This window comes from Vanessa cardui, chromosome 4 (genome assembly GCF_905220365.1).
Source record: "Vanessa cardui chromosome 4, ilVanCard2.1, whole genome shotgun sequence".
Lineage (NCBI taxonomy): Eukaryota > Metazoa > Arthropoda > Insecta > Lepidoptera > Nymphalidae > Vanessa > Vanessa cardui.
Genome location: NC_061126.1, coordinates 7,045,124 through 7,072,966, shown reverse-complemented (window position 1 = coordinate 7,072,966; position 27,843 = coordinate 7,045,124). Strand labels below are relative to the sequence as shown.

The 27,843-nt window shown below is 30.5% G+C and overlaps 1 protein-coding gene across 3 annotated transcripts in view; it reads right to left on the bottom strand.

Moving 5' to 3' along the window:
- The window catches only part of LOC124544394 (paired box protein Pax-6-like), a 44,928-nt gene extending 18,529 nt beyond the window's left edge, over positions 1-26,399 (bottom strand). The window contains exons 1-2 of one of the 3 annotated variants that reach the window (XM_047122926.1): positions 25,961-26,399; positions 1,554-1,739 (exon numbers count right to left, since the gene is read on the bottom strand). In XM_047122926.1, the coding sequence (XP_046978882.1) occupies positions 1,554-1,739; positions 25,961-26,090 (316 nt within the window). In that variant the 5' untranslated portion in view covers positions 26,091-26,399. The remainder of the gene's footprint in view (positions 1-1,553; positions 1,740-25,960) is intronic. The other 2 variants (XM_047122925.1, XM_047122924.1) reach the window with 2 other exon arrangements.
- Between the last annotated feature and the right edge of the window lie 1,444 nt (positions 26,400-27,843).

Below are 27,843 nucleotides of genomic sequence, written 5' to 3'. Positions count from 1 at the left end.
TTCTACAATTCAAATAGTCGCACGGAATGACAGCTCATGCTCCGCTTACAACTTTGCTATGATATTACTCACGGTTAATTGACGGTATATTTAACTAAAATTATATGACATTTTATTTCCCAGCAGCTGAAATATGTATAGCACGAAGTCTGTAATTAAAGTCCAGCTGAATTTCAAGTTTACATATTTGCATTTAGATTTCAAAAAGAAGGAGCGCGGTAACCACTTTTAAATCCGTAACGAGATTGCGATCATCTCGAAAGCATCGATAATTACAACGAAAAGGATTAAATAAATGATTATTAATGCGAAGAATCATCGATGCTGAGATAGTTTGACGCGCAGCTCGTATTGTGGAGGCGCTCGCGGCGTCGTCGCGGACGCAATGATTCGCAGCCCAGTGGCTTATAATTAACACGCTGCAAGTTTTATGAACCGATTAGAATCTAAGCTTTCGTCAATAGCAGCTCTGTCGAAGATCCAGCGATGGCTTATCGTTGATTAATAGCAATTGAGATTTTTGCCGCAACCGTGTTATTAGGACAGCGTTAAATACAATCGAAACTGCATCGATTTCGACAAATCAACGAATGATCACTGAGATTAATGATACATGTTATTATCTATTCAAATCTGGAAGGAAAGGTTCACAGCGCTCCCTCGAGATATGAGTGTTTATATTAAATAAAATAAACAAACAGTAAGTACGTTTTTAGTTCAGCATGATATTTAATAAATATGCAAAACGAAGTGCTACATATTGGCCGCGTATTATCAGTAATATCTGTGATACGATTCAGTTCCGACGTAATACTAGTATTGATCATTCTAGGCGGGCGGTGAAGTAATTATAGCAAATAACTTAGTTGCAGGCAATAACGGCCGCGAGGCAATTCGCTTGAGATATCTGTATAAATCAATACCATGATGAAGAGAGTTCCAATCGAACTCGATTAATAATAAACGTACTAATTACAGTAGAGGCGATGTACAGGAGTTCGCTTTACCAATGATTATCTTTAAACGTGACTATTAAAAATGCTTCGTCTACTTTAGAAATTCTATTTTATGTTATTACTTGTGCTTTATAAATATTTAAAACTTCTAGTAAATATTAAATGTTATTGAAATAAAAGAATATGCTTTAATATTAAACTTAATCATTGAAACACATCAGCTTTAAATAGTTACTAAAGTTAATTTATGAGATTGTATTAATTATATTATCATTATAATTATCCATAACAATAAACAAAAGTATTAACGTTTATTAGAATGCGTTTATGAATACGTTGTTGTGTGATTACTAATTCTGTTTCAGCTTAATCGACTGACGTTTTCGATTTTTCTTGAAAATATATCAAGCAACATTATACTTTAACAAAAGCGTTCTTTTTCTACGTTGTCGTTTTTAATTAAAAATTTGATTTCAGTATAATTGGTGTGCGTATCCACACTAATTCTAAGCATATATTTTATAAGTTGTCGTTATTATACGATAGGTGAATTTCATTTTAAGGATAAATAGAACGTTCTTACAACTACAAGCTTACCAAGCAGCTTGGTAACAGCACCTTGCTGGGACAGGACATGGTGAGCAATGTCGTAGTGACGCAAGCCGAACCGGGAGAGCTCCAGTAGCCTCTGCTGCGACAGCAGTGAGGACAGTGGATGTGATGCGGCTCCAGGATACAGCGGCGTCCCAGAACCACCACCCGACGACGATGGGGATACTGGCACTAGAAAAATAAAAGTTATATTAATGTTGTCTTAAATTTTCGCGATGATTACACATTTAAATAAAACTATTTATAACGGATGAATCGCGTATATTAATTATTTTTAAACATCCCGACGTTTCGAGCACTTTGCAGTGTTCGTGGTCACGGGCAGACTGCCGTTATAAATAGTTTTATTTAAAAGTTATATTAATGAATAAAATAGTTTGTAATCGTTTTATATTCAGTACGCTTTTATTGACTTGATAATGTCTACATAGCCTACATATAGATAGGAAAGATATAATCATAGTTTGTAACCATTAATGTAACTTTAATCACAGTATGGGATTGAGAAGACAGAAATATGCTCAATACAGAGGAAATTATATAACTAACGTTTTATTTATGTGTGTTCCAATGGAAATCTCATGTTATTTTCATTATTAAAATCGGTTTAGTAAATTCTTAACAATACTGTAACTCAGTTTACATATAACACAACCATTCATTAAATCATTTTAAATGTTTTCTACCAAAAAAATTGCATTTTAAAATATATATAAAACGTGAGTTTTAATTTGCGATTATTTACATTTTTTACAAAAGAGACATATCGAAGGTACCTACCGATATATCAATGACTTAAATTTTTGATGCTTATTATAATAAGATATATACATATAATATTCGATATCATAAATATATACCCACATAATTACATAAAATACATTATTTTAAAGTTAAAAATATGTTAATAACCATATAAAACCACATGAGGGCCACGATTACGTATTTTATTACAATAGGTCCAGGCGTATAGATCATTATGACTGTTTTCGAAGTAACTTAATTGGTTCTAAATTTCAAGTTGCAACGCCGTTTAATATTTTCACTGTACTGAGAGTAGCATAACATAAATATAAGCTTGACCAATAAGCTTACTTTGTTATGATAATACACTTTGATGTCTTTTGTGTTAGACTATATAGTTTCACTTTGAGTTATCATTACCTGTAATGATAACGGGTAGTACAGTACAGATGGAGTTTTCGTAGTCCACAATATGATAATAATTATAATAAGGTATTATAAATAATCCATAAAACTAATCGGCTGAGGTTGTATGTGAAGGCGTATTGCTCTTTGAACTTTCTGGGGTTCTATCGAAGAACTCATTTGCGCGAATTTGTAAATTCCACGCCCATCGTGTAAAAATGTAAAAATAATAACGTAATAATTTGATGTCAAATAAATACAAACAAAAATTTCGTAGATACATATCAACAATATGCATATTTATCTGGCCATGCATCGATAAAACCGCTGGCTGTATCTATCACCATAAATAAACCAATCACTAACAAAGAGAAGAAGAAGCTGCATCTCTAACTCCCACGCAAAAGTTCTAGGGGCAGCAATTCGATATGAAATTCATAACCATGATCCTGTAGGCTATGGTGCCCAGTCCTAAAGGAAATGAATATCTCTAAATGCCATTTCAGCTAATGCATAGTTTTTTTAAGAAGTATTGCAGAAAACACAAAAATAAAGCACTGGAAGAAAAACCTAACAAACATTCTTACCCTCTTAACCCGTATTTGAATCTGTGAACTTCGATTGAAATCAAAGAGTACAATAAAAGTTATACATATGGAAAATTATATTAATGTTACCGTATTATTTTGGGGCACGATAAATTAATAGCAATTCAGCTATTCACAGAAACTATTAATAAATGACAGGCAGTATTGTCGCTCCTGTATTAACATCAATATTGACATCGAGAACTGGCAGTAGCAAAGCACGATAACTGGCTTAATCCTCCAGTAACGCCGTAAGTTTAGATTAAAAGCTGGATAGTTTTTTTAATATGAAATTTTAATAAAATATAAGTCATATTTCATTAAAAATATGCCATGCTAAAAAATAAGCATATATTATGGTGTATAGTTTTAGCTATGTCATACATCTTAGTTTTACTACTAAATTGAATTATAAAGAAAATATTAGTTAAAACATTATTACATTAAGTAACATATTTGAAAACAAGTCTTGAGATTCCATTTACAAAGTTTACACATATTCCTTAAATATATTTTTGATACAAAACATATGGATCTTATTATTACAATAGAAATCATTGCGAAGTCATATCGAGTATAGTGAAAAAGAATTAATTTATTATCATTATTTCATAATTTGAAGCCTTTAGGCGCAACGCTTCCAGATTGTGAGCTATTAAGTAACCATTTCGTACCATTTAGATTCATTTCATGTCAAAGGACTAGAAATTAGTTTTATTAAAAGCCACTGTCACGATAAAGATAGACCATCGCTAACCGTGAGAAAGTTCCTTTTGTGCAATCACTACCCGTTATGACAGACTTCGGTGTTACGTGCCCTATAATATGCATAACTAATTTTAAAATGATATTGAAATTCAACTGACATTACAATTTTTATGCGGAACGAAATTACAGTTAGTGCGTTCGAGTAAAACTTTACTTATAAAATTTTGTCCATAAACTGGCCCGTTGGAACGAGCGTGCAAACGTTTCTTTAGCTTTTAAGTGTCGCTTTCGCAACGGTTATGCGTATAATATACCCAAGCAATTTGTCGTTAACTTCGTCCTGATATGCTAAAGGCCGATCGTAACAATGCTTTCTTATGAACACATCGTAACACATTCAATTATAAATTAAGCTATCTGGGGGCACGGCAGTGCCCCCACCAAGTCGAGCAAAAAAGCAGCACGGCCGTACCATCCTTTTCTCGAAGCAATTCAGGCCATTTTCGACCCCCTGTAACTTCGTTGTGGATAAAACTAGAAGACTGAATTTTCAGTAACCATGCAAGCATTGTAAAGACACGGTATATTTCAAATTTCATTCAATTTGAACTAGTAGTTTAAGAATTATAACGGGTCAAAGTTTCTTAATTTTGTCACTCACTCACTGACTCACCGATCATCAAAATTCTAAGGCACTTCTAGCAGACCTAGAAGCTTCAAATTTGGAATATAAGTAGTGTTTAGTGTATGAACCAAGGAAAAACTAAAATAATTAACAAAATGATAAAATTAAAAAAAAAAAAATTACAAATTCAAAGGAAGATTATTTATTATATTATTATAATAACAATATAATAAATTTATTATATTAATAAGCTTTCGAAAATGTTTGTTAATTGTGTAATTACGTTCTCAACTAGTGCACACTTATAACTACAAGACCAGACTAAACTATGACCATGTTTCTTTACATTTCCAAAGACCGCTTTTCCTGTATTTATTTATTATTTTTTAATTTATTTTATAATATTTTTAAATATTTGGATATTATGTATTATTATTTTTAATAATAAAATTAATATTATTAATAATAGTATATATTATTAATAATAATATACATATTAATATTTTAGTGTATTAATTACATAAAATATGGATATCGGTTCTGCAGTATTCACATCCGGTCAAGCTTACGTGGCACTTTCGAGAGTTACAAGTCTGGGCGGTTTACATCTAATTAACATCGACTTTGGAAGTGTTAAAGCGCAGGAATCCTCAATTTGTGAATACAACAGACTAAGAATCATTTACCGTCCAGATTTGTCAAAAATTTTAACATCAAGGCCTCCCAGAAAAACACATAGAGACAGGGAGTGGGCTCTTAGAAAAACTGTAGCTGAAGCTCAAGAAGTAGTACCGGAAAAGAGAAAACGGAAGGCTACCTACAAAAATAAGAAAAGTTAATAATTCAGAGAGAGGGCTTTAAGAAAATTCGTTGCTGGTAGATATAAGTAGAAGGTACCGAAAAGAAAAAAAGTAGAACTGTCTACAAAATACAAAAAGAAATGAGATTCCATCAAAAACAATACTTGTCAAAAAAACCAAGTCTCGCAACTCAGTTGTTCTGCGGTAAAAAGTTGTGAGATCCATGTAATACCAAGTCTTATCCATGTAATACTTAAGCGACTTCCTGTCTTAATACGTCCACTCCCTAAGACCACGATCGTGGTCCATATATTGACTTGGTCATCGCACTAAATAATTTAATTAACACGTGTTTTTATGCGATGGCCGAGTCAATATACGGACCACGATCGTGGTCTTAGGGAGTGGACGTATTAAGACAGGAAGTCGCTTAAGTATTACATGGATAAGACTTGGTATTACATGGATCTCACAACTTTTTACCGCAGAACAACTGAGTTGCGAGACTTGGTTTTTTTGACAAGTATTGTTTTTGATGGAATTAACTTAATATACTATAATTTGTTTATCAGGTTAAGCATCGAAATTAATGCGAGTGGCATAACTTGTTCATAACTTTACACTTTTTATTGGCGAGTCCATAAGGCGATTTCATCAAGAAAGGTAAGACTGAGCTTATAATTCGTATTCACAAAAACAACTCTTACTGCATTCCATTAAGGATTAGATTCCGTTGCGCCTCGCTAACCGATCGAACAGTCGGAATCGGACTTCGACGTATAATTTCTGGTGTAATCGCTTCAATAATGGGAGAAAAAAGTGATATTATCTGCCCACGGTCAATAAATTAACACCGTTTAGAGCAAAAATGTAGAGTCTTAGTGTCGCTACTATTATAAATAAGGTGAGGTGGAATCTGGCGAGGTTTTAGAGATCGTTCGTGTCAGTGAGTGCGTGTATATGTTTTTATTTGGGTGCGTGAGCAGTGAGGCCTTATTAAAATATTTCGAGTGGAAACTGGAAGGACCACTTAGTGGTGCGCGGGAGTTTCACGCCTGAGCTGATACAACATTAAGTCGACAAGATAGCTTATTTGTGCTTTGCTGAGGATTAGGGCTAATAAATCACTGATTAGAATGTATTGACTGGCTGTAACTCCGGCGCACGGTTCTCTCTTTTATTTATTGACCGATAAGTTTTTAGGGTTTTATGACTTCATTATTCTATTTCCATTACCGCGGTTACGAGTTGTTTATTTAATTAACGACTAATGCAAATTATACATCGCTTATCTCTTACACATTGATCATAAACGAGGCGGATCTTTAATTAATTATGCAAAATTAAAGGTCGGTTGACGGGTTTTTGACGAACTAAACACGAGTAATTAGTTTTTTCGAATAAGTCAACGTGACGATCTATGTAATAAAAAAAATAATACCAATATTATATGAAAAGATTATAGATAAGTTGTTGAATGCAAAATCGTTAACTTCAAATTGATCTAACATGTGTCACCTTATTAATTCGAGTCATCCGAATTCGTCCGAGTAAACTTAAACATTATGGACACTTAATAAATATTCTTAATCCATTACTTAATATAAAAAGAACGCAATTTATATCGTCGCTAATTTACAATGCAGGACATTAAGTTATTTATTTCTTCATAATTCACTCGGAACATCATATTATTTAAATCTTCCTTGCATTATTACTTTATTAAACAAATACTATCAGCTCGGAATGCCTTCCGCGCAGGTGGTTCATACATGCAAAATAATGCATAGGGGAGCGTTGTAGCATCGCGTTCGTTCAAACGCGAACAGTTTAAACAAAAAAAAGAAACATTGTCTTACGAGTGGGTTTCGCCACTATTAATGTCATCATACACCGTAAAATTACCACCTTTTGTGTAAATTTTAATGCAAGAACGAAAGTGCGGTTAAACATAGCTCTATAAACAAATAATCATTCGACAGCTCATCTCTTGAATCGTTTAAATGCTTAAACGAATTATGGAGTCGGAAAGTAATAAACACTATTTAAGCTGATTTGGTTTTTAAATTAGATTCATGTTAAATTGACTATAAAACAATTTAATTTAAGATTTGTATCACTGTTAATGTGAAGTATTGTGTTCGAAATGTGCTATAAATAAACGTGTAATTTTTAAAAACTTTCCAATTTTCCAAAATGATCCCTTTAGTTAAGAATACGGCAATAATGTATATTATATTTTTATTTTCGATATTAGTAGTGATGTGGAATTATGGAAATGTTCAAAGCTTAACTGAATCAATGAACGTGGCATTTTGCTTGTTCCAACTGCTTGCATATTCAATGCAGACGATCAGGATTTAATAGGTAGTTCTGAACTCAGACAGCATCGAGCAAAGGAAGTGAGCTTTTAAATAAATAAGTCAAATGCGACTGCCTACCGCGTTGTTATATTTTTAGCAATTGTACAAAAAATCTGTTTAAATTTATATATAAAAAATATTTCATTAAATTTTTAATTTTGTTACTCTTCCAATTTATTTTCTTTTTGTGGTATAACACGTTTTTAATTATTATTGTAATGTATAAACAGATGCTTTAATTATAAAAACATATGCTTTGTTATTACAATTTTATATTAGTTCATGATTATTTCGACTATATATGTATATTTTATATGCATTACAGTAATAAAAAAATCTAGTCTAATTCCAAGTAACTTTTTTTATAAAATAAAAAATATGTTTAATTACATCGATGTAACAAGTATGTGTCAAATATCATTTCCGTTGAAAAAAAAACAATACTGATATCAACGAAGATAGGTAGCCTGTTTTTTGCAAGTAATTAAAATATTAGTTCATTAATTTGTTACTAGCTTGTACGTTTACATATTAAACGTTGACAGGAATTTCAAAAATTATTAATTATCTTTCACATGAATAAAACATATCGAAACTATACTATTATATTCGCTCGTAAAAGTCAGAAAGATTTAGGACGATCGTTCAAATATTTACGTCGAATACTTAACCAGATCAATTTTATTACTGCTTTCTAAAAAGGAAAATTTTAACTATCGCGAAATCCTAACATACAAATATGCCGATAAAAGACGAGCTATAAAAACATATGTAGGAATGTATATTAGTGGCATAACCAGTCCAAGCTTCGCCCGCGCAAAATTAAAAAAAAAATTAACTGCGATTTCAGAGCGACACGATTGCCTAACTTTTAAATAATTAATAACTAGTCACTTTGAAATTGTCGATAAGATTTGAAGATGAAGCAAGAGCAAAAAAATCTTAATCTCTCGAAATAGAAGCCTAATGCCAATCCCAAGTCAAACAGTCAGTCAGAACAATTCCGTTTTTAAACATAAAAATAAAGCAACAACGAATTATTAAAGTCTTCCGACTTTTTAAAGGTAAGGTTTGAAAGTTAGTCTGTTTCCATGTAAAATAATTTTTTCTAGCGATATTTACGATAATTATTAAAAATATATAAAAAATCATTAATGTTAGCAACAAACTTGAACCAGCGATGCGCTCTTAATGTTTACATATTACAACCAATAGGCCTTCTCGGCTTTCTTTTTATGAATTAACATTTTCTGTTACTATTCAACTATAACTGTTTTCTAATCGTGTTATATTTCATATTGCAGTATGATATAAAAAATATTCAATTAGTGAGCGAAATTATCCGAGTTATTTTCATTCAAAAGCTCGACAAATCTTGCGTCACACAACCCGTTCAGTGTAAACAAGTGTTTACGGTTTATTCATGAATGCGGTAAGTGAATGTTTTAGCCGGTTTAACACCCCATTAATATTTTGTGGCGTTTGTCTACTAATTAAGCAGCATCGTTTCAGTTATCAAAGCCAGCTGATTATGCGTGATCACCATTTAAATGTTAATTAGATTTACTGCTACACCTGATCAAACTTCATTTGAGTAAAGCGAACCGCTAATGTGACGATGACGCTAAGGTATTCTTTAGAAATATATTCATCATTCTTAAATTGTCTATAATCTATAATACCACATGCCATAATATGCTATACATACAAATATACGTTGTTATATTTTTTTAGCCTTTTTCGATGTCGTTATTGAAGTAATTCGTAAGATTCTAATGAAACACTTATGTCATTTTAAATTCAAATAACTCAGTATTAAGACATGTTTTTCTTGAAGCAAAAAATGTATTAACACACTATTATATATCAATAAATTATATTTATGTCTTATTAAATCATATTTAGTTTTCTTAAAGTTATGGATATACATAAGTCCATAATGTTTCTGATTAATAACCGACAGAGTTGCATAGTCGGCATATTAAATAAAGTACTAAATTATAAATAGAAATAAATGTCAAGATATACGACTAAACAAAAGAATCATATTTTAAATAACAGTATTGGTCTATCTCAAATGTAATATAGGTATATATTTTATCGTATTACTCAACGAGCTAAAACTATGCAAAATATCTTAAATCTTGCTAGCATAATTTAGTTAGGGTGTCATAGCCAGTATAAGGTTTCTGTTAGTTCTTGGTCACACAACCTTCGTGTTGAAGATTCAAACATAAAGTTATAGGTGTAAAGTAGATTTATAGAATACTGTAAGATTAGGATTGGATAAATATGTCGAATCACGATTCCACCTTAAAGTAAATCCACTTTTTTGTTCATTCTCGATCACTAAAAAACAGTAATGAAAGCAATATTTCGATAGGAGACAAAAAATATTTACTGAAGATAGTAATAAAAAAATGTATATCAACATTTTTTTTGGGTATAGGTTAGCAGACGAGCATATGGGCCACCTGATGGTAAGTGATCACCATCACCCATAGACAATGACGCTGTAAGAAATATTAACTATTCCTTACATCGTCAATGTGCCACCAACGTTGGGAACTAATATGTTATGTCCCTTGTGCCTGTAGTTACACTGGCTCACTCACCCTTCAGACCAGAACACAACAATACTGATTACTGTTATTTGGCGGTAGAATAACTGATGAGTGGGTGGTACCCACCCAGATGGGCTTGCACAAAGACCTACTACCAAGTAAACAACATAAGTTGTATAGTAGGTACATATGTTTTACAATTTTACGTGAAAATCACGATCTGCATTTACAGAAGAAAGGATAAGTGAGAAGGAAGGATAAGTTGACAAAACAACATCGCGATATATTTTCTTCTTTATTGGACATTATAAATCAAACGTTTAGTTATGAATTGCTCAATTTATCTTCTCAATATTCCTGTTTGATAAGCAGAAAGAACAGGGCTATATTGACACAGAAACAAACACAAGAGTCTTCGATCCCGTGACTGGGGGGGCAGACACACACGAGTATGTTGTATAATATTCGTGTCTATGGCTTTAGGTATTCACTATTTTTTTTATGACCCATTTACTCAACTACCTTCGAAAATAAGTTTCAAGAATATCTACGCAAAAATCTTTCATATTAATAGAGATCAGTATAAAAATATTTCACAATGCTCATTGTTTTCCCTAAATTGCGCCCATGTTTTAAATTAAAGTGTTATGCACATATAATTGTTATATGCACAGCATACTTTCATAGAGTTTGGTTCTAGATTAAGTAATGCTATACATATTTGTTGTTTAAAATAACAAACTCATTTCCGCGGTTTCACCCAAATTAAAAGTTCCGCCCCCTGGGATCGTAAACTCTTCTAGTACATTTATATATCTTTCCCAATAAACAAGCTATCTTACGCAAAATGTTGCTTTCAAATGGTACAAGCAAACTCTTCAGAAGAATAATGAAATATGCGAGTCTTGTATGCTATGAAAAGATGTTCTATTATCATTTAAATTCTTTAAAAGAACAATAATAATCCAGTTGAAAATATTTTAAACCTACCTCCAAATTTCAAATATCTTTTTAATATAATGATATTTTTAATTAATTAATTCAAGTGTAAAAAGTTAAAAATAAAAGTTGTTTAATTAAAAAAAAACAAGATAATAACATAATAAATCCGAAGTGTTGAAATTAATGTTAATTAAAATGACTGTATCAGTAATTAACGTATTACATTCGATATATTTTAAATTTCTCGCCTTTGCCTATAATCAAATTATTTTTATACTTCTGAAATTGAATTAATATATGTAGTTAGTCTTATAAGATTAATTGGGAAAGAAAGTTATCTAGATACGAGGGAATTAGTTAATTCGGTTTGATCTCGAATAGGCGCCGTTTTGAATCAGTTACTTGACTCATATTTTCATTATTATGATGTAAAATAAAAAAGTGACATAATTTAAAACTATTTCGAAGAACGACTACCTTTGGCTGGCCGTTTTCGGAAGCTAAAATACAAATTTCCACAATTCCAACAACAGCATTGCCGAGTTTCAACTCAACTCAACTCAAACTCAAATTCCTTTAGCATTACACTTACTTATTGATTGTCAAATAAACACTACCACCGGTTCGGAAAAAGGAACACCCTGACCTGAGAAGAACCGGCGAAAGAAACTCAGCGGGTCATTTTTTTCTGTTATTTTTTTTTTTTTTTTCTATACAAACCCTGATTCCCTATTCAACGCGAACACAAATTTTAGCAGGAGATGAATCATAAGAATCTGTTTTAGTATATTCTATAGGAAATATAAGCGGATAACGTATCTGCATTGTATATCAATATGTCATTAAATAGACGATTCTGTAAAAAATGTAGCTTAATTATTTACAACCGTAATTATAATAATTGAAACGAATAATGCTGCTTTATTTTGTTTTCGTACGAATTATTAACAAGTTTGATTAATAAAAGAAGAAAACATAAGTTTATTTTAGTGCATTGAGTGGATTATTACGAGGGCAAATTTGTTTAATTTTATTTTATAGCTAAAAAGACGTAAAATTTTAGTAATAAAACCTAAAACCGAGTACAACCTTGATCGAAGTTTGGACAAAAACTACTTAAAATAACAATTATGATATCATTAATCACTAATTACATCTGTAACGAAGCACATGTTGTCGATTCTATAATTATAACTCAAAGGACAAACAATCCAAACTACAATACCTAAAGTAACGAGAAGAAATATTTTTAATCTAATGGATTGATACGGAGCACCAACATATAAGCTAATATGCTTTTAATTTAGAAATAACTACAGAAATTATAATACTAGTATCTTTATGTAGATTGTTAAGATAGACACTTTCCTAATTACATGAGGGAGAATCAAAATAAAACTTTGACTGTAATAGGATCTACAATGTTATAATGTTACAATATAAATGTACATATTATCAAAGAATATATTGTATATTCACATTCGATTTAGAAGACATAACTAGGATATCTTCAATATTCATAATACATACCAGGGATGTTATGGAGCTCTGAACCATAACAGATACTATAGGATATCCGAAATAAAAACCTATCCGTAACAGTAAACAACCGCTAAAAAAGTGGTATCTTATAATTTTGTTTTTTTTTTAGTGTTACAGGTAGGTACGTGAATGTAGCATTTGTAATTTAAAAGCTGATTAGTTTTCTTTCGGTATTTATACTTAAAAATAAATAATAATAATAGTCTACAAAGAATGTCAAATACAAATCTAGCATTTTTTCATTTTTTTTAATTTGTAATTAATTTAATATCCATTCCGGAAATAATTTCGTATCCGTAACAGTATCTAGAATTGGGAATACATTTTTGATGTATCCGTATCCATATTCAGATCCGAAATTACATATTCGTTAATTTAACGAAAACGTTGCTCGGGTTACAGGGTGATATGTGATTAATGAAATAATAAACACGTGATATTCAATGCTATGATAGGCGTTGTCGTTGTAAGTATAAATGTATTTATATATTAATGTAATATATTTATATCTAAGATGTTCGTGCAAAAAAGTTATAAACAGTTTAAATATTATATAAATATAAATAGCGTCGTCAATGTCTATAAAATCATTAACAAAAGTAATAATGTAGTTTTTATTAATTATCTTAATCATGTATCGGGAGGAAGTTGGCTGTAGAGACATAATTTCGACGTACACACTTCATCATATTTTTAAGACTATTTTTTGGTTTAAATTATTACTTCCGCAAATTAAAATATTTTTCAATAAACATATTATAGGTTTAAACATTTATTACAATAACTTATTATAAAATTGAAGCATGACCATTAACATGTTTATTTATAGTTTTTTGCGTTTGCTATATATTTAGTTTTTATGTTTATGCCACTAATTACATTCCTATTAAAAAAAAAAACAAATTGAATAAGCATATTTCATTTTTGAATTAACAAGGCTTCTATATGGCTGAATGTAACCGATCATAACTAAACGGTTGGGCCATTCGATGGATTTTTTGTGTGCTTGAGTGGGTGGATAGTTAGATTAGACTCGGTTGATCCCTGGATGTTTTAGATAGAAGGTGGCGCTACGATTGGGAAATAATTAAAGTTTTTATTTCTCCTAGACGGGTCGAACTATGTATACGAATTGGGTTGATCAGCTAGTTACATTTACCCATTTGGATGTTGTGTTTAAAGATGGTTCTAGCGTAATTTATGCTTAACCCTAGTTATTCTTAGATAAAGAGATGACTAACTATCTAGAATAGTATAAAATTATTTTATTGGACTTTTAAGAAGAACGTGTTAGTTGTAATTAAAATCTACTGAAATAATTTTCACGGAATCATACATTAAATGACAATTAATAGAAATAATGTTTGACATGAAAAACTATGTAATAATTTTATTTACTTCTCGATCAACAAGACCAGATTCACTCTAAACTATCAGAGAAGCATTCAAATGCGCACAAAAGATTTTATAGAAATCGTTCCAACTATTTAGGATACCTTAATTAAAAACATACGTACAAACAATTCATACAAGTATTGTAATTTTCAGAGCAGTGCCAATTGTAACACTGTGTTTATAATAATTACTGTTCATTCTAAATTTGTGTATATTACCTTAACTTTATGCTCTAGAGCAACTAGCAATGTAAGTTAATTACATGTTTATTATTATGAAAGTCGCAAAAAATAGATAACGTTTTTACTTAATAACTACTAGCTACCCGACCCGACTTCACATAAGAAGAAAACAGACTTGCATAAGACACTTATAAAAGTATAGTACGACACAACTTAGAAGTAGCATCCCATACGCTATCCCAAATTATCAATATTTATTTCTTATGTGAATATGATTTTTACGCAAACGTAATAACTTGTAATATCATATGACCTAATATATTCGTCAATTTGACACGTCGATTTACATGCACTTGCATTCTCGGGTTGACGAAAAGCGTCGAATAGCGCGATTTGGAGCCGATGCTACATCTAAGTTGTGTCGTACTATTCAATAATATCTTTTCTCTAAACATAGAAGATCCAACAAGTATTTCCACATTACATTCGGTGTTATCATGTTCGCAGATATCTGAGAGTAACTAGGGTTAAGCATAAATTACACTAGAACCATCTTTAAATACGACATCCAAATGGATGAAAAAATACATCATAAATAATGATGTTCTCCTGACAGATTCATTTTCAAAATAAAGTAGCATGAACGATATAATACAAACATTGCTCCAGTGTATGTGCAGACACAGATACACTCCCCATAATCTGATGGGAAGGTAAGCTGACAAATGAATGTTAACAGAAACACAACAGAACGGCGAACAGTGAGTTCAGACGCAGGCTTTATGAAGCCATCACAATGTTAACAATACATGTCAAGACGTTCTTAGTCCAAAGCTTTCTAAGCTTCAGACTAAAAACTAGTGGTTCCCAATAACTTTTATTTGACCTTACTAGTTTTAGCCCACGGCCTGTAAATCTACAGCCATATTAGCTTGCCAATAACACTAACGGAGCATTGAAAAATAAATAAAATAAGAAACACTAAAATTCTGAGTTTTGTTTTCTTCTATCGATTAATTGCGGTCTTACATACAAACACCATGTTACAGTTTAATAATTGTAATATGAATAGTTAACAAATTAAAAGCAAAGGTAAATCCATGGCAACCTTGTACACGTATTTATTAAAATAATTATTATGTCTATTTAACTGACATCGCCTCCTGACCTAAATATATAACGAGTTTATGACTTTGTACCTACATGTAACTCGTGTAAGTCTTATATACTCAATACAATATAATTCGGAGCAAGGATTTAATTGAGAAATTATATTTAAGATCTACGCATCAACAAAGCGACCAACTTTTGATACATTAGTCCATTGGCTGGACAAAACACTGAGGAACCAACTCTACTACTACTACTACTAATTACCGATTATATTCTGATCAAACTTCCAAATATACCTACGCAGCTAGATTGTTATAGTGCGACACAAATTAGATGTAACATCGGAAAATGCAATGGAATGAAAATAAAACCGATTCCTGCCGATTTACACAACTAATAGAAATAGCTCCCTATCGCGCCATTCGACGCTATTCGTCGCTACAGATTCACGCGTCAGAGAAAGCAAGTGTCAAAGTCAAAGTCAAATTGACGAATATATTAGTTCATATGATTTTTTGACGAACTCCATGGTCGAGTGGTGTGTACACCGGTTTTCATGGGTACGCCACTCTGAGGTCCCGGGTTCGATTCCCGGCCGAGTCGATGTAGATTACCTTTAGTTTTCTATGTTGTCTTGGGTCTGGGTGTTTGTGGTACCGTCGTTACTTCTGATTTCCATAACACAAGTGCTTCAGCTACTTACATTGGGATCAGAGTAATGTATGTGATGTTGTCTCATATTTATTATATGATATTACAAGTTATTACGTTTGTGTAAAGATCATATTCGCATGAGAAATAAATATTGATAATTTGGGATAGCGTACTTAATTCGGATGTGATCGGTTTTACGAATTTAGCCGATGCGACATCTAAGTTGTGTCGTACTATAGTAAATTAGGAAAACGGGTACAGGTGACATTTAGGTTCGATTGCCATAAAATAATATAAGTATTAATAACATTATGTTATTAGAATTCCCCTTTCTTATGCAATATTATGTGTTTTATTTCAAAAATGTATAACAAACCAAAAGAAGACTGACGCGCTCTATATGGAGAAGGACACTTCACTTATTCTAGCACCATTAATAGGATAGGAATCTTGTACCCAGCATTTATTGGCTTCAAAGGCTTTAGTATTTCTACCCACGATTATTATATATGAATATCGGCGAAAACATCAATTGACATTTTAATATTAAAGAATTGAAATTAAACTTGTCTTATGTAAAATCTGCTGTCTATATGCACAAAAACGATTAAAACAGATATAATTCTAAAGACAACCACGTATTTTATAAAGACTTTTGAAAAGTATTAATTACTCAAAAGACTTTGGTACCATGAAATTATAGATAATAATATATAAGTAAATTTTAAATTTTAAAAAGATACAAAAATATAAGTAAATTTTTTTTTCAAAAATTTAAACAATATTCAGAAACACTCATTATTATTATTGAAACAACAAATAATTTTCTGTGAATAGAAACTTTTATTGTATTACTTTTTTGTTTTCGAATAGTTGTTTCGTATTATGTGAAGTTCAAAAGTAAAATTTCAATATAGTTTACCCAAATGTATTTTTTTCGATCTATAACTCTTAAATCTACAAGGGCGATTTAATGAAAATATATAATGTACGAATATATAAATAATAAATGTGGGAATCAAGTAATAAGATCTAATGTATTGGATACATATCGTAGAATTTTCTTAAATATAGTGTAGATAGATAATTCTCAGTCTAGCACTGGAATTCAGATTAGGTAATACCATCAATGTAAATTTTGTTTGTATGTTTTTACTTTACACAATAAAACTCAACTGTTTGAAACTTTCGTTTACCAATTACGATATATTGCATGTATTTTAGATATTATTAAATTTTCCGAAGATAAAATTACCCGACGATACCAAGACATTAAATAGCATCTCTCACAAATTTTTAATCATAGCTACTAATTCGGTGTTCTACAAAATGTACATAAAATAAAAATATCAACAATGTCGTATAATGCATTCATGCATAATGAAATTCATTTCTGTTTATTAGTCACAAAGAATTTATTCTTATCAGAAGATATATAAGAAGTAAATAAAAACACCGCTTAGGTACTAATACTTACGGATAAATAACAAGATAATTGAATAAACGCATGAGAAAAAAGACGTGGGTCTTTGATTAGACGTAGGTACTATTAGCACTCAGTACGAGCGGACAGCTCGTTTAACTCGATTCCAATTGTAAATTTAAATCTCATTATTAGACATTTAGATTAGTTTAAATCTCATTACTTAAAAAGGAGTGAAACCTCAATTTTTTCCAATCGATTCTTGTATCTATTTAATGTCGATGACAGTTTCAACAACAGCGTGGATTGATAATAATCTACTCTACCCAACATACCTACCTACTACGAAAATGGCAAATGAATGTCCAAATTTAGAACTTTAGAGTTTTTATTACGAATGTTTTCGATATTTTCGGTTTCAATATTTTTAAAATTTTAGTTTTTGTTACATTCCGTTGTTTTGATGTTTCTTTTTTTTTAATTGTTTGTAATTAATTCTTTCAATAATACGTGCGTTGAGTCTGTGGTAGTTTCTATCAAAATTATTTAGATTCGAATTAAAGATAAATTGTTCACAGATTTGGATTTGCCAAATTTAAGCATATTGTTGTACATATTTAATACGTTCTGCAATTTTAGTTGTATTGCTTATTCTAACTACAAGAGAACAAACGCAAATTAAAAATGAAGCTTAAATAATCTACGATATTCATCATGGATTCATGAAATAATGGCACTTTGAACGTTGAAGAAACCATTATATAGTTTAGGAGATTAGTGTTGTATTTTAAATAAAAAGACATTATTCGAGAAGTATTAGTAGTGCGCAATATAGCTCAACTACTTGATGGTAGGGCTTTGTGCAAACCCAAATAGGTAGGCACCACCCACTCATCAGATATTCTACCGCTAAACAACAGTACGCAGTATTGTTGTGTTCCGGTTTGAAGGGTGAGTGAGCCACAAGGGACATAGCATCTTAATTCCCAAGGTTGGTGGCGCATTGACGATATAAGGAATAGTCAATACTTCTTACAGCGTCATTGTCTATGGGTGATGGTGACCACTTACCATCAGGTGGCCCATATGTTCGTCCGCCAACCTATTCCATAAAAAAAAAACTCTTAACAAAAAGCGTGGCATACATATATCAAAGTTATTTTTTATTTCGTTTTCGATTGGAGTAGAGTATTACAGACTTGGTTCAGATTTAGTACAAGTCGGGTTTTGTTTAATTAATTCAAGGATTAACAGTTACCATATAAATTTATATTTAAAATTATATAGGTACAGATTAATTTCAATTTACAAGACAATTAGTTCCGATAAACATTTACAATGTTATTACTTTTTATTACCAAAAAATACTTTAAAACTTTACATTTCGGCGTATCATTTTCGAAATATTGAAATCAAGCAAACGATTGAAAGTATGGAGAACGATGTGGAATAAACAAGTTATTGGCAGCCATAGAAACACCTTGCGTCGTATTCACTGTTTTATAATATTTATATATTTTACTACATACCTACATATAAACATATTTATTTATTTCATATAGATACAACAACAAGGACACCATTATAATTATAGAAATGGAATAACATAGACTTAACTTACATTAAAAATGCTATGATCAGGGGGCTGATCTGCTGAGTTGAGTAAAAGCGCTTGGTAGATGGAATAATTCTGGAGATATACCAGGCAGGTGACCAGTCATTATATTAATTCATTTAACACAGCTATGGCTTTAAAAAAAGGATTCATTAAAGTATAAGATAATGATAATTTCATAAACATTTATATTAATCATATTATTCCCACTTGTGAATAAGTAGTAGTTTTTATATAATATATTGCATATTACATAAAGAATTGTGCATTTGTGTGCATTTCAATGATTTAAGCCTCAACCTCGCTCTGGGGATATGTGCTAGTTGTAATTTAACCTTTTATTCAACATATTAATATATATTGCTAGTAAGCGATGGTGTTAAAAACAACATAAAAAATGAATGTATTTTGTATGTCTAAGTAAAGACCTATTAAATGTGTAAAATAATCAAGTACCTACTATTCAAATTAAGTTCAGAGAAACGCTGAAAGTGTAAACATTTTTATTTAAATAATCATAGATGTAGATTATTTATGTGATCATTTGTAATTAATTTTCTTTTTCAAAAACATTTGAATGGTTTATCATATCACGTAATAATATGTTTTATATTTCTATTTCATTTTGTTTTGAAAGGAAATCGTTTACATTTTATTGTACTCATTATTTTTACTCTTTTACTTTAATAATAAAGAGCAGGACAGATTACCTATTATGGTCTTTAAACTATTAACGAAATACTAAAATGACCTATAGTAAATGCTTCTATGCATCATTAGACGTTAATTTGCTTAATTTCTATTTACATTTTGCGTGGTAGAAAACGCTTTCATGCCTTTCCCTCATTGGATTAGCTCCACGCCTAGATGACATATAAGGACCAGCACGAAACAATGATTTAAAAATTGTGAAACAAAATTCAAACTATGTATATTATGCTCGGATGACAAAAAGATTACTTACTAATATTAAGCTAAGCTTTCATATAAGGAACCCATTAAAAATAACTAGAAGATGTAAAACACTTAACATGATCAACCTTTAAAACCTATCTGCTATGGTTTGAAATAATAATTAAAACTGAGAAAAAAGTAAACAAAAAATAATAAAATAGTTATTGGTCTTGATGTTTTAGATTTTATTCAGTTCATAAAAATAAGTCATTAATACCTACTGAAATAATGGAGATTATTAAATAAGTTTCTTTTTAAATATTACTGCATACCTATTATTATTCTTATTTCTATGATGATTGTAGTGACGTTTTAAGCATGTTTTCACTGTTTAGTTGTATATTCGTTGATAAGTATAGAATAAATATTATCTCATTTACTTCTCTTAGAGTATCTACGCTACATTCTCGTGTTATTTTGTAGCGCTCCTCTTTAGCTAACATTATTTTTTATTGAATTTATTTATTTATTTTTAAAATAAAGATAAACGGAACGTTTATATACAAACAAAATATACATTTTTTTTTTAACTTATATTACTGATATTTCGATATTAAATCCATGTAATTCAATATCGTTTACGGGTGTGTTTGGAAAACTGTGTAAAAATTGATTATTGTTAATTTTCACCATCTAAGTAGAAAATGTAGATGTTTTATAATCGTTAATAAACCAATACATATGAGAAGTAAATTATCAAACCGTATTTGTTTAGCTTTACTTCTTCCGCCTTACTTCACCCGAATAAGCCGGGTTTTGATTTAAACAAGGGACATGCCAATTATGTTTATACTACTAAATTTACTCGTGATTTTTTTTTATTTGTAAATAAATCAATAGTTATAATTACCTTACTATGTAATCATTTTAAATTTTCATTTTTAAGTATGTAACGGAGATAGAGTTTGTCAACTAAAACACAAAGTTACAAAGTTAAACTCATTTAAGTGTTATTTACTGTTAAGCCTCATAATCGTATTGAAGATTGTTTAATTTAAACTTATTAATAATACATTATTTTGATGTGTTTGCTCAAACGTGGGTTTTTCCAAAATAGGTTGAGCGTTATTGGACAAATAACATAAGAGTATGACATATAACATATAGGTAAAATTACATTTAGCACTAAAATACTTTTAAAAAAGTCGAATTTAATAATTGTAACAAATGTCGTTTAAGCCTTTGTTTTCTAAACTAAAATATCAATAAATTTTAATCTGTAGCATATTTGTTTTTATGACATGATGTTTGTAGGTAATCACGGTATGTGGAACAAGAAAAGAAAGAAAGAAAGAAAGAAAGAAAAAATAATTTATACATGTCTTATATTTACAAATATGTACATAACTAGTGTTCCTTTAACATTGTAAATATTACACTAGCTCACTCACACTTCAAACAAAACACAATTGCAGTAGAATATTTGATGACTGAGAGGTAACCCTGACGACCACAAAACTTGGTAGGAACCAAGTGATGCTTGGTTAAGAACAAGTGTGAATAAAGTAAGCTAATCAATAAGTTAATAAATCAATACATATAAACGATGAGTTTGTTTCACATTAATTCATATATTTTTATTGATTTTAATGATTGCCTTTGCGCTGGTGACCCAAACTTAAAGCATGCGACTTTTATGTTTTTTAGTATTTTCAATATATTAAATATTAAAATTAATATTTATTAATTTATTATTAAAATTAATATTTATTAATTTTAATATTTAACCTATCAATTAATTAATTATTTCATTGACTTATTTACAAAATGGTATGCGATATTGTTTCAATGGATAAATATGTTGTATCTCATAAATAAATACAAAATAATCATTTATCTTTATATTTTCCATCTTTAAATTTACAGCCGCTAGAAACAATTGCTTTTAGCAAATGTAAATAATTTTGGAAAACTGTGTTTGTCAACATCGCCTCATATTACAGAGCTAGATATAATTATTTACGTCTAAAGATCATGTTATAATTTAGTCATATTTCACATTCTTCAATTATAATAATGATGCCTTTATTGAATAATAAAGGATTAGAATGTTAGGATATAAAACTTAATGGCACATATGTTAAGATGCTAATTTACAAATTATTGCTTCAATTTCATTTCATTAATATGTAATACATTCAATCATCAATAAATTTATATGTATGGATGCCTAATACTCTTTCACGTAAAAGTACTGAATGGATTTTAATTGTGGATGGATTTAATAACTCGTAATAAAACCGTTCGCGAAAACTAGAATGCAAAACACGTGTTAAGATATTTACATTTATCTATGGTCTTATTATATGTTATAATTTATGTAGGTAAACATAAATTTAAGGTATATATAATAACGTTTTTTGTCGTTAACATATCATATGTATAGTACTTACGTTTAACCGTTCTTATTTGAATTGTGTGTTTTTAAAGTTAGTATATACTTTCATCATTTTACCAGACAAATCATATTTTATAACGATTTTATTGCGCAATTATACTGTACATGTATAATTGTGAAATAAAGCTGTTACTAGCTTTGTTGACAATTTAATCAAATGCATGAATTATTGAAGAAAATCCAAAAGCATAGATTATCACAAGCTTATCTCCGGATTTCAACAGATACCGAAGCCTTTAATATATCTTACACGCAAGTGGAGACCGGTTAATCTAAGACTTAATGCAGCTCTTGCTATTTTCTATATTCGTTTACGGTGCGAAGATAATAAATTTATGTCTGATTTGAATTCGCTACCATTTCAGTACAACGTAAACTTATCTAAGCACGTCACTTAATAGTCATTTGCTATGCGCTATTTACTAGTTATTAAGATATTATATAGATTTGATATTAGAACAACGAGTTACATAAATGGCATGCCATTCCTATTTACTGTAACAAATAAGCCAGTACATATTGTTTCGTTAACGTTATAGTACTTCACCAATAATAACACAACATTTTCATCACCTCTTAAATAACTGATTAAATATAGTTTACAGGGGAAATCAAATAAGAATTTCAACACTCAACGGTTCCTTGTGAACTAATAACAGCATTAATCAAGCGCAATATTGCCAAGTTAAATTTACATTTATAACAATTACAAAAGGTGAGCCAGCAACTAAATAACCAAATCCGGAAAATAAGCGCATCTTGAGCCAAAAAAAGCGAACATAAAAAGGTGACGCTAAAGCGATCTCGGGGAATTTAAGATATTCAAAAGGTATTCGTGATTATACCCTATAGTTTTATAAACGATTAATATAAATATGTACCTTATTCTGTAGGTCCCAAGGTTCTTGTAAAATATTTAGGTTTTATTTTCCTTAATTTCACCATCATTTTTTACGTTTACTAGTTATTTATTTACCTATATACACCTATCCTCTTAACATTATGAATAGTGATTTATACAACTCTTATAAGTTCACCAATTTTTAGCATTTCTAACAAAATAAGATTTGTATAGAACCTATTTTAATCTTTTGATTTGTAAATAAGTACGCATATAAATAAGCTTAAAGATTAAATTACAAATAGCTTATTAGTCCTGATATTATTTAAATAGTCATAAACCCGGCTAAGAATCATGTTATCATTAATCATAACATTTCGTAACGTTGCTAACTGTACCATGATATATTATTGAACAACCTTCACCGGAAACGCAGTAGCGTTTATCTATCAACCGATCTACCGATTAATTAGTTCGATCAGCAATACAATGCAGGCAATGTCCTGTGGTCCAACGCATTTCGCTCACTCATCGCAGCTGCACTCGTGACAAAATAAATGACACCCATCAAATACACCTTGTGAAAATTTTGAAACCACGACAAGCCTTAATAAGTGAGCTTCGTGATCTGATTGATCTGATGTCTGTATCATTGGTACACAACGAATCATTACAAGCTAATAGACAACCATGCTCAGAACCAGTAGATAGTACAAGTAGATCGTCGTTTCATAACTGAACATGATCAATTAAGCACATGATGTGCTTAATTTCTGTTTGTAATTTATTTCATTCATTTCGGAGAAGGAAATATCACAAGGAAATCATCACTTAACAAACACTGATATTTTATTTTGATGTCCCATTCACGAATTTAGCAAGAAAACAAGGATGGGGCTTAATGCTGAGTGGAGAGGATACCATCACCTAGCAATAATATAATGGAGGGCAGAGACTTACTCCATAATACCTATAATTCCTGAACTTTTCACTAAGCACCAATTGGTTATCATTATAATAGTAACAATTACATACACAGGCCACATAAACTCGTATCAATTTATAAGCAATGATATATTATATGATATAATAGCCACTTACAGAATTATAAAACTTTCTAAAAATTATCGTTTATTTAAGAGAAAAATAACGTAAAAATAAATGATGTTTACAAATACCATTATTATTTTTTACATCAATTATGCCATCATCGCGATAATTTACCGGTATTGTCATGTTACCCAGATTTATGTTGCTAAGGTATTCAGTTATATTGTTCAGAGCAATTAAAGCCTATTCAGCAGTTTACGAATTAACGATAGCAGTAATCTCATAATATTATAATCATAAATAATGTATACTAATGTGCCTAGTTTCTGTATAATTGATGTGCCAATATATATGACAGCGTTCCATTTTCAAATTTTCAAAATTAATAATATAGTATAATAGAAGTTCCAATACTTTTAACTTGTAACATCGCGATTCTATTAATATCCTTTTGTGATATTAAATTGTTTTTTTCTTATAATTATGTTGTTATAATTTAGTCTTCAGTTACTTTTGGCAAACCTGTTTATATCTTACACAATACATATTTTTTATTCTTTCCGTATTGAAACGTATATATTAAAATGATCTTAAGTAATAAATTAAGAAGTTATTTAAAACTTTTAATATTTTCCAAATAAGCATAAGCGTATTACCGTCGGGTCCACAAGATTTCCAGTAAAACTCACAACAATATAATATAACTTAGTAAATCCACAAAAATATAAAAACAATATTTTAAATTTAGTTTTGAATAGAAAACCTTATTAGTTATGAGTAACGTTTCGGCCTAATACCTAATACTCTTTCGTAAAATGTATTCAGCCCAATATAGAGAAAATAAAAAATTTCGACTTGTAAGAATTATATAAGAATGTGTGTTTGAATTGACTGAGTAATCGATTATAGAATTAATTTATGAATATTTAAGTGTGTTATATATTTTTGAAAATTTATAATTACAATTAAAAACAAACATGTTTATACACCTGCCAATTATAACTGTTCGTCATTCACTCAGTGTATCTGTTATAGCAAATGCTTGAACTGTGCTATACCTACATGTGATTGTCTATATTTTTATTACTCTGCTCATAAAAATCCCTTAATATTTTGCCAAGATTTTATAACTTAATTACAAAATCAAATTATGCACCTTTTTTATTAGAAAACAATTTTTACCTCTTACAATTTCATATAAGAAATTTAGTGATAATAGTTTATAGAGTTAATAGATCTCGTACGGCCTTACAACTGACTACTAATCAAACGACTTCATATTAATAGTTAATTGTGAAACAAAGATGATTTTTACCATCATTTATTTGTATATAATTAATTGCTGTACAAACTAAATATTAAGATAATGCTTTATTTACATACTAACTCATTGAAAATTTTTGTTTCATTTTACGAACCTTATTATATTATATGTATTTTAGTTTCTATATAAGATAGCATGCAGATTGTAACCAATGTGAACTTACCGTTCGGTGATATGTTAAGCTGTTGCGTGATGGATGCAGGCGCTGGCGGCGCCGGCTCCATCTTCCAGGATGCGCAGCACGAAGCAGGAGAGAAATCTGGTGTGGGGCCGTTGCCCGCCGATATCAACATGGTCGAGCCACCGCGGACGAGTTCATACGCACCAACCAACACAACAGTTCACGAACCGATCAGTTCTATTAGCCTAAGCAAGTTATGGAACCTACGCGGACGGTACTCGGCTAGCACGCGCTCGCTTGAAGCTCAGCCAGAACACTGAAGAGCGCGCTTGCCGTACCGGCGCGCCCACTCGCGCGCCTACTCCCATTAGCACGCCTCGGAAAAAATCACCGCCGCCAAACAATAACAAAAAACTGCCTTCACTGAGTCGAACCTCCATACACCTCTCACTCTAACGTTCTTAATTCGATTTCCGAACGCGTCAAAAGCAAAACTACAGCAACGCTCGATTCATTTGCTGCCTTCCGTCCCGTTCTTTGAGTTTATCTAACCTTATAAAACACTATGACGCTTGAAAGAACTGTTATAAAGGCTATAATTGTTCAAAAAAAATTTATAAGATAGGCTCTTTTTAGTCCACGCTTGAATAAAACTACTCCTACTCACACTCGTGCGATTTAGCTTAAGCTTGAACCGTATGAAAGGGACAGGTGCTCTACCGCTCGGTAGTAGAATTACAGTAGTGAGCACAGGTGATCTTTCACCATTTCTTTATAGCGGAGGTGTTAATGTATATCTTTCTCACTCTATCCGGGGTTAGCTCGTTGACGGTGACAGGGATAGCGATATAATAATGATGACTTCTTAATTAAACGTAGGTCTAGTTAATCATGCTTAGCATTCTAATAATTGATATAACGAGCGCGCTCCGTTCTAATTAAATGGAAGAGTAGAGTCGTCATTTCAAACTTTATTACGTACTCCGCGCACTTCATTTTCAGTATGTAAGTACGTGTAAGTTATTCATAATATCTATGGGAACAAACCAATGGTGAAACAATAAAAAATTTGCTTGAAATTTTATTTTTATTTTTTCTTTAAGGCGAACGCGATTTAAGAAAGAAAAAAAATAGGCGTCATGTGGCATTTTCTGTAGAAGTATAGAGTAATATAAATTAGACTCTAATTAAAACATCTTTTATAAGTAAAACAAGTGTAATTATATTGAAAGGTATAAAATACTTGCATTCAATCGTTCATATTATAGAACGTGTATCAGTGCAAAGTTTTTGCTTATAATTACAGGGAAAAGGATTGCCGGAAGGCCGAAATGCAACGGCTGGTAGGTACCGCCTTATAGCTTTTAAACCGTTCTTTTGATTGTAAATACACTTTCTTTGTGCTAGCTCTTTAATTTGAAGCAATCTCGATCGACATTGCGGTTTCCGCTTTGATACAATACCTTGCTATCATTTATTTTTTAAATAAACATAATAAATGGATAGGTTTTATTTTGCTTTTACAGTCATGTACCTACTTATATACAATATGTAATCTTTGGCTGATATAAATTTATAACATAGAATAAAAGTTTCTAAGATAAATATGATCAAATTCAGATAATATTAGTATCTTATTAATTCAACTTCAAAGTCACTAGTGAAAAAAATAAAATATTGGATTATATAATTTAAGTGTTCTTAATTATTTAAATTATTAATAAAATAACAAAACAAAAATTCGATAAAAATAAAGTAAAGCAATACTGAAACCTAAGTGTTAATTGTGTAAGTAACTACTATTCGAATAAAGCACTTACCGGTATCAATCCTTTGACAATGACACCCCGCCATTATTTCAGACCTCATTAGATACTAATAATAGCTTGTCTGTAGGTACGCTACAGAATAGCAAATATTCTGTG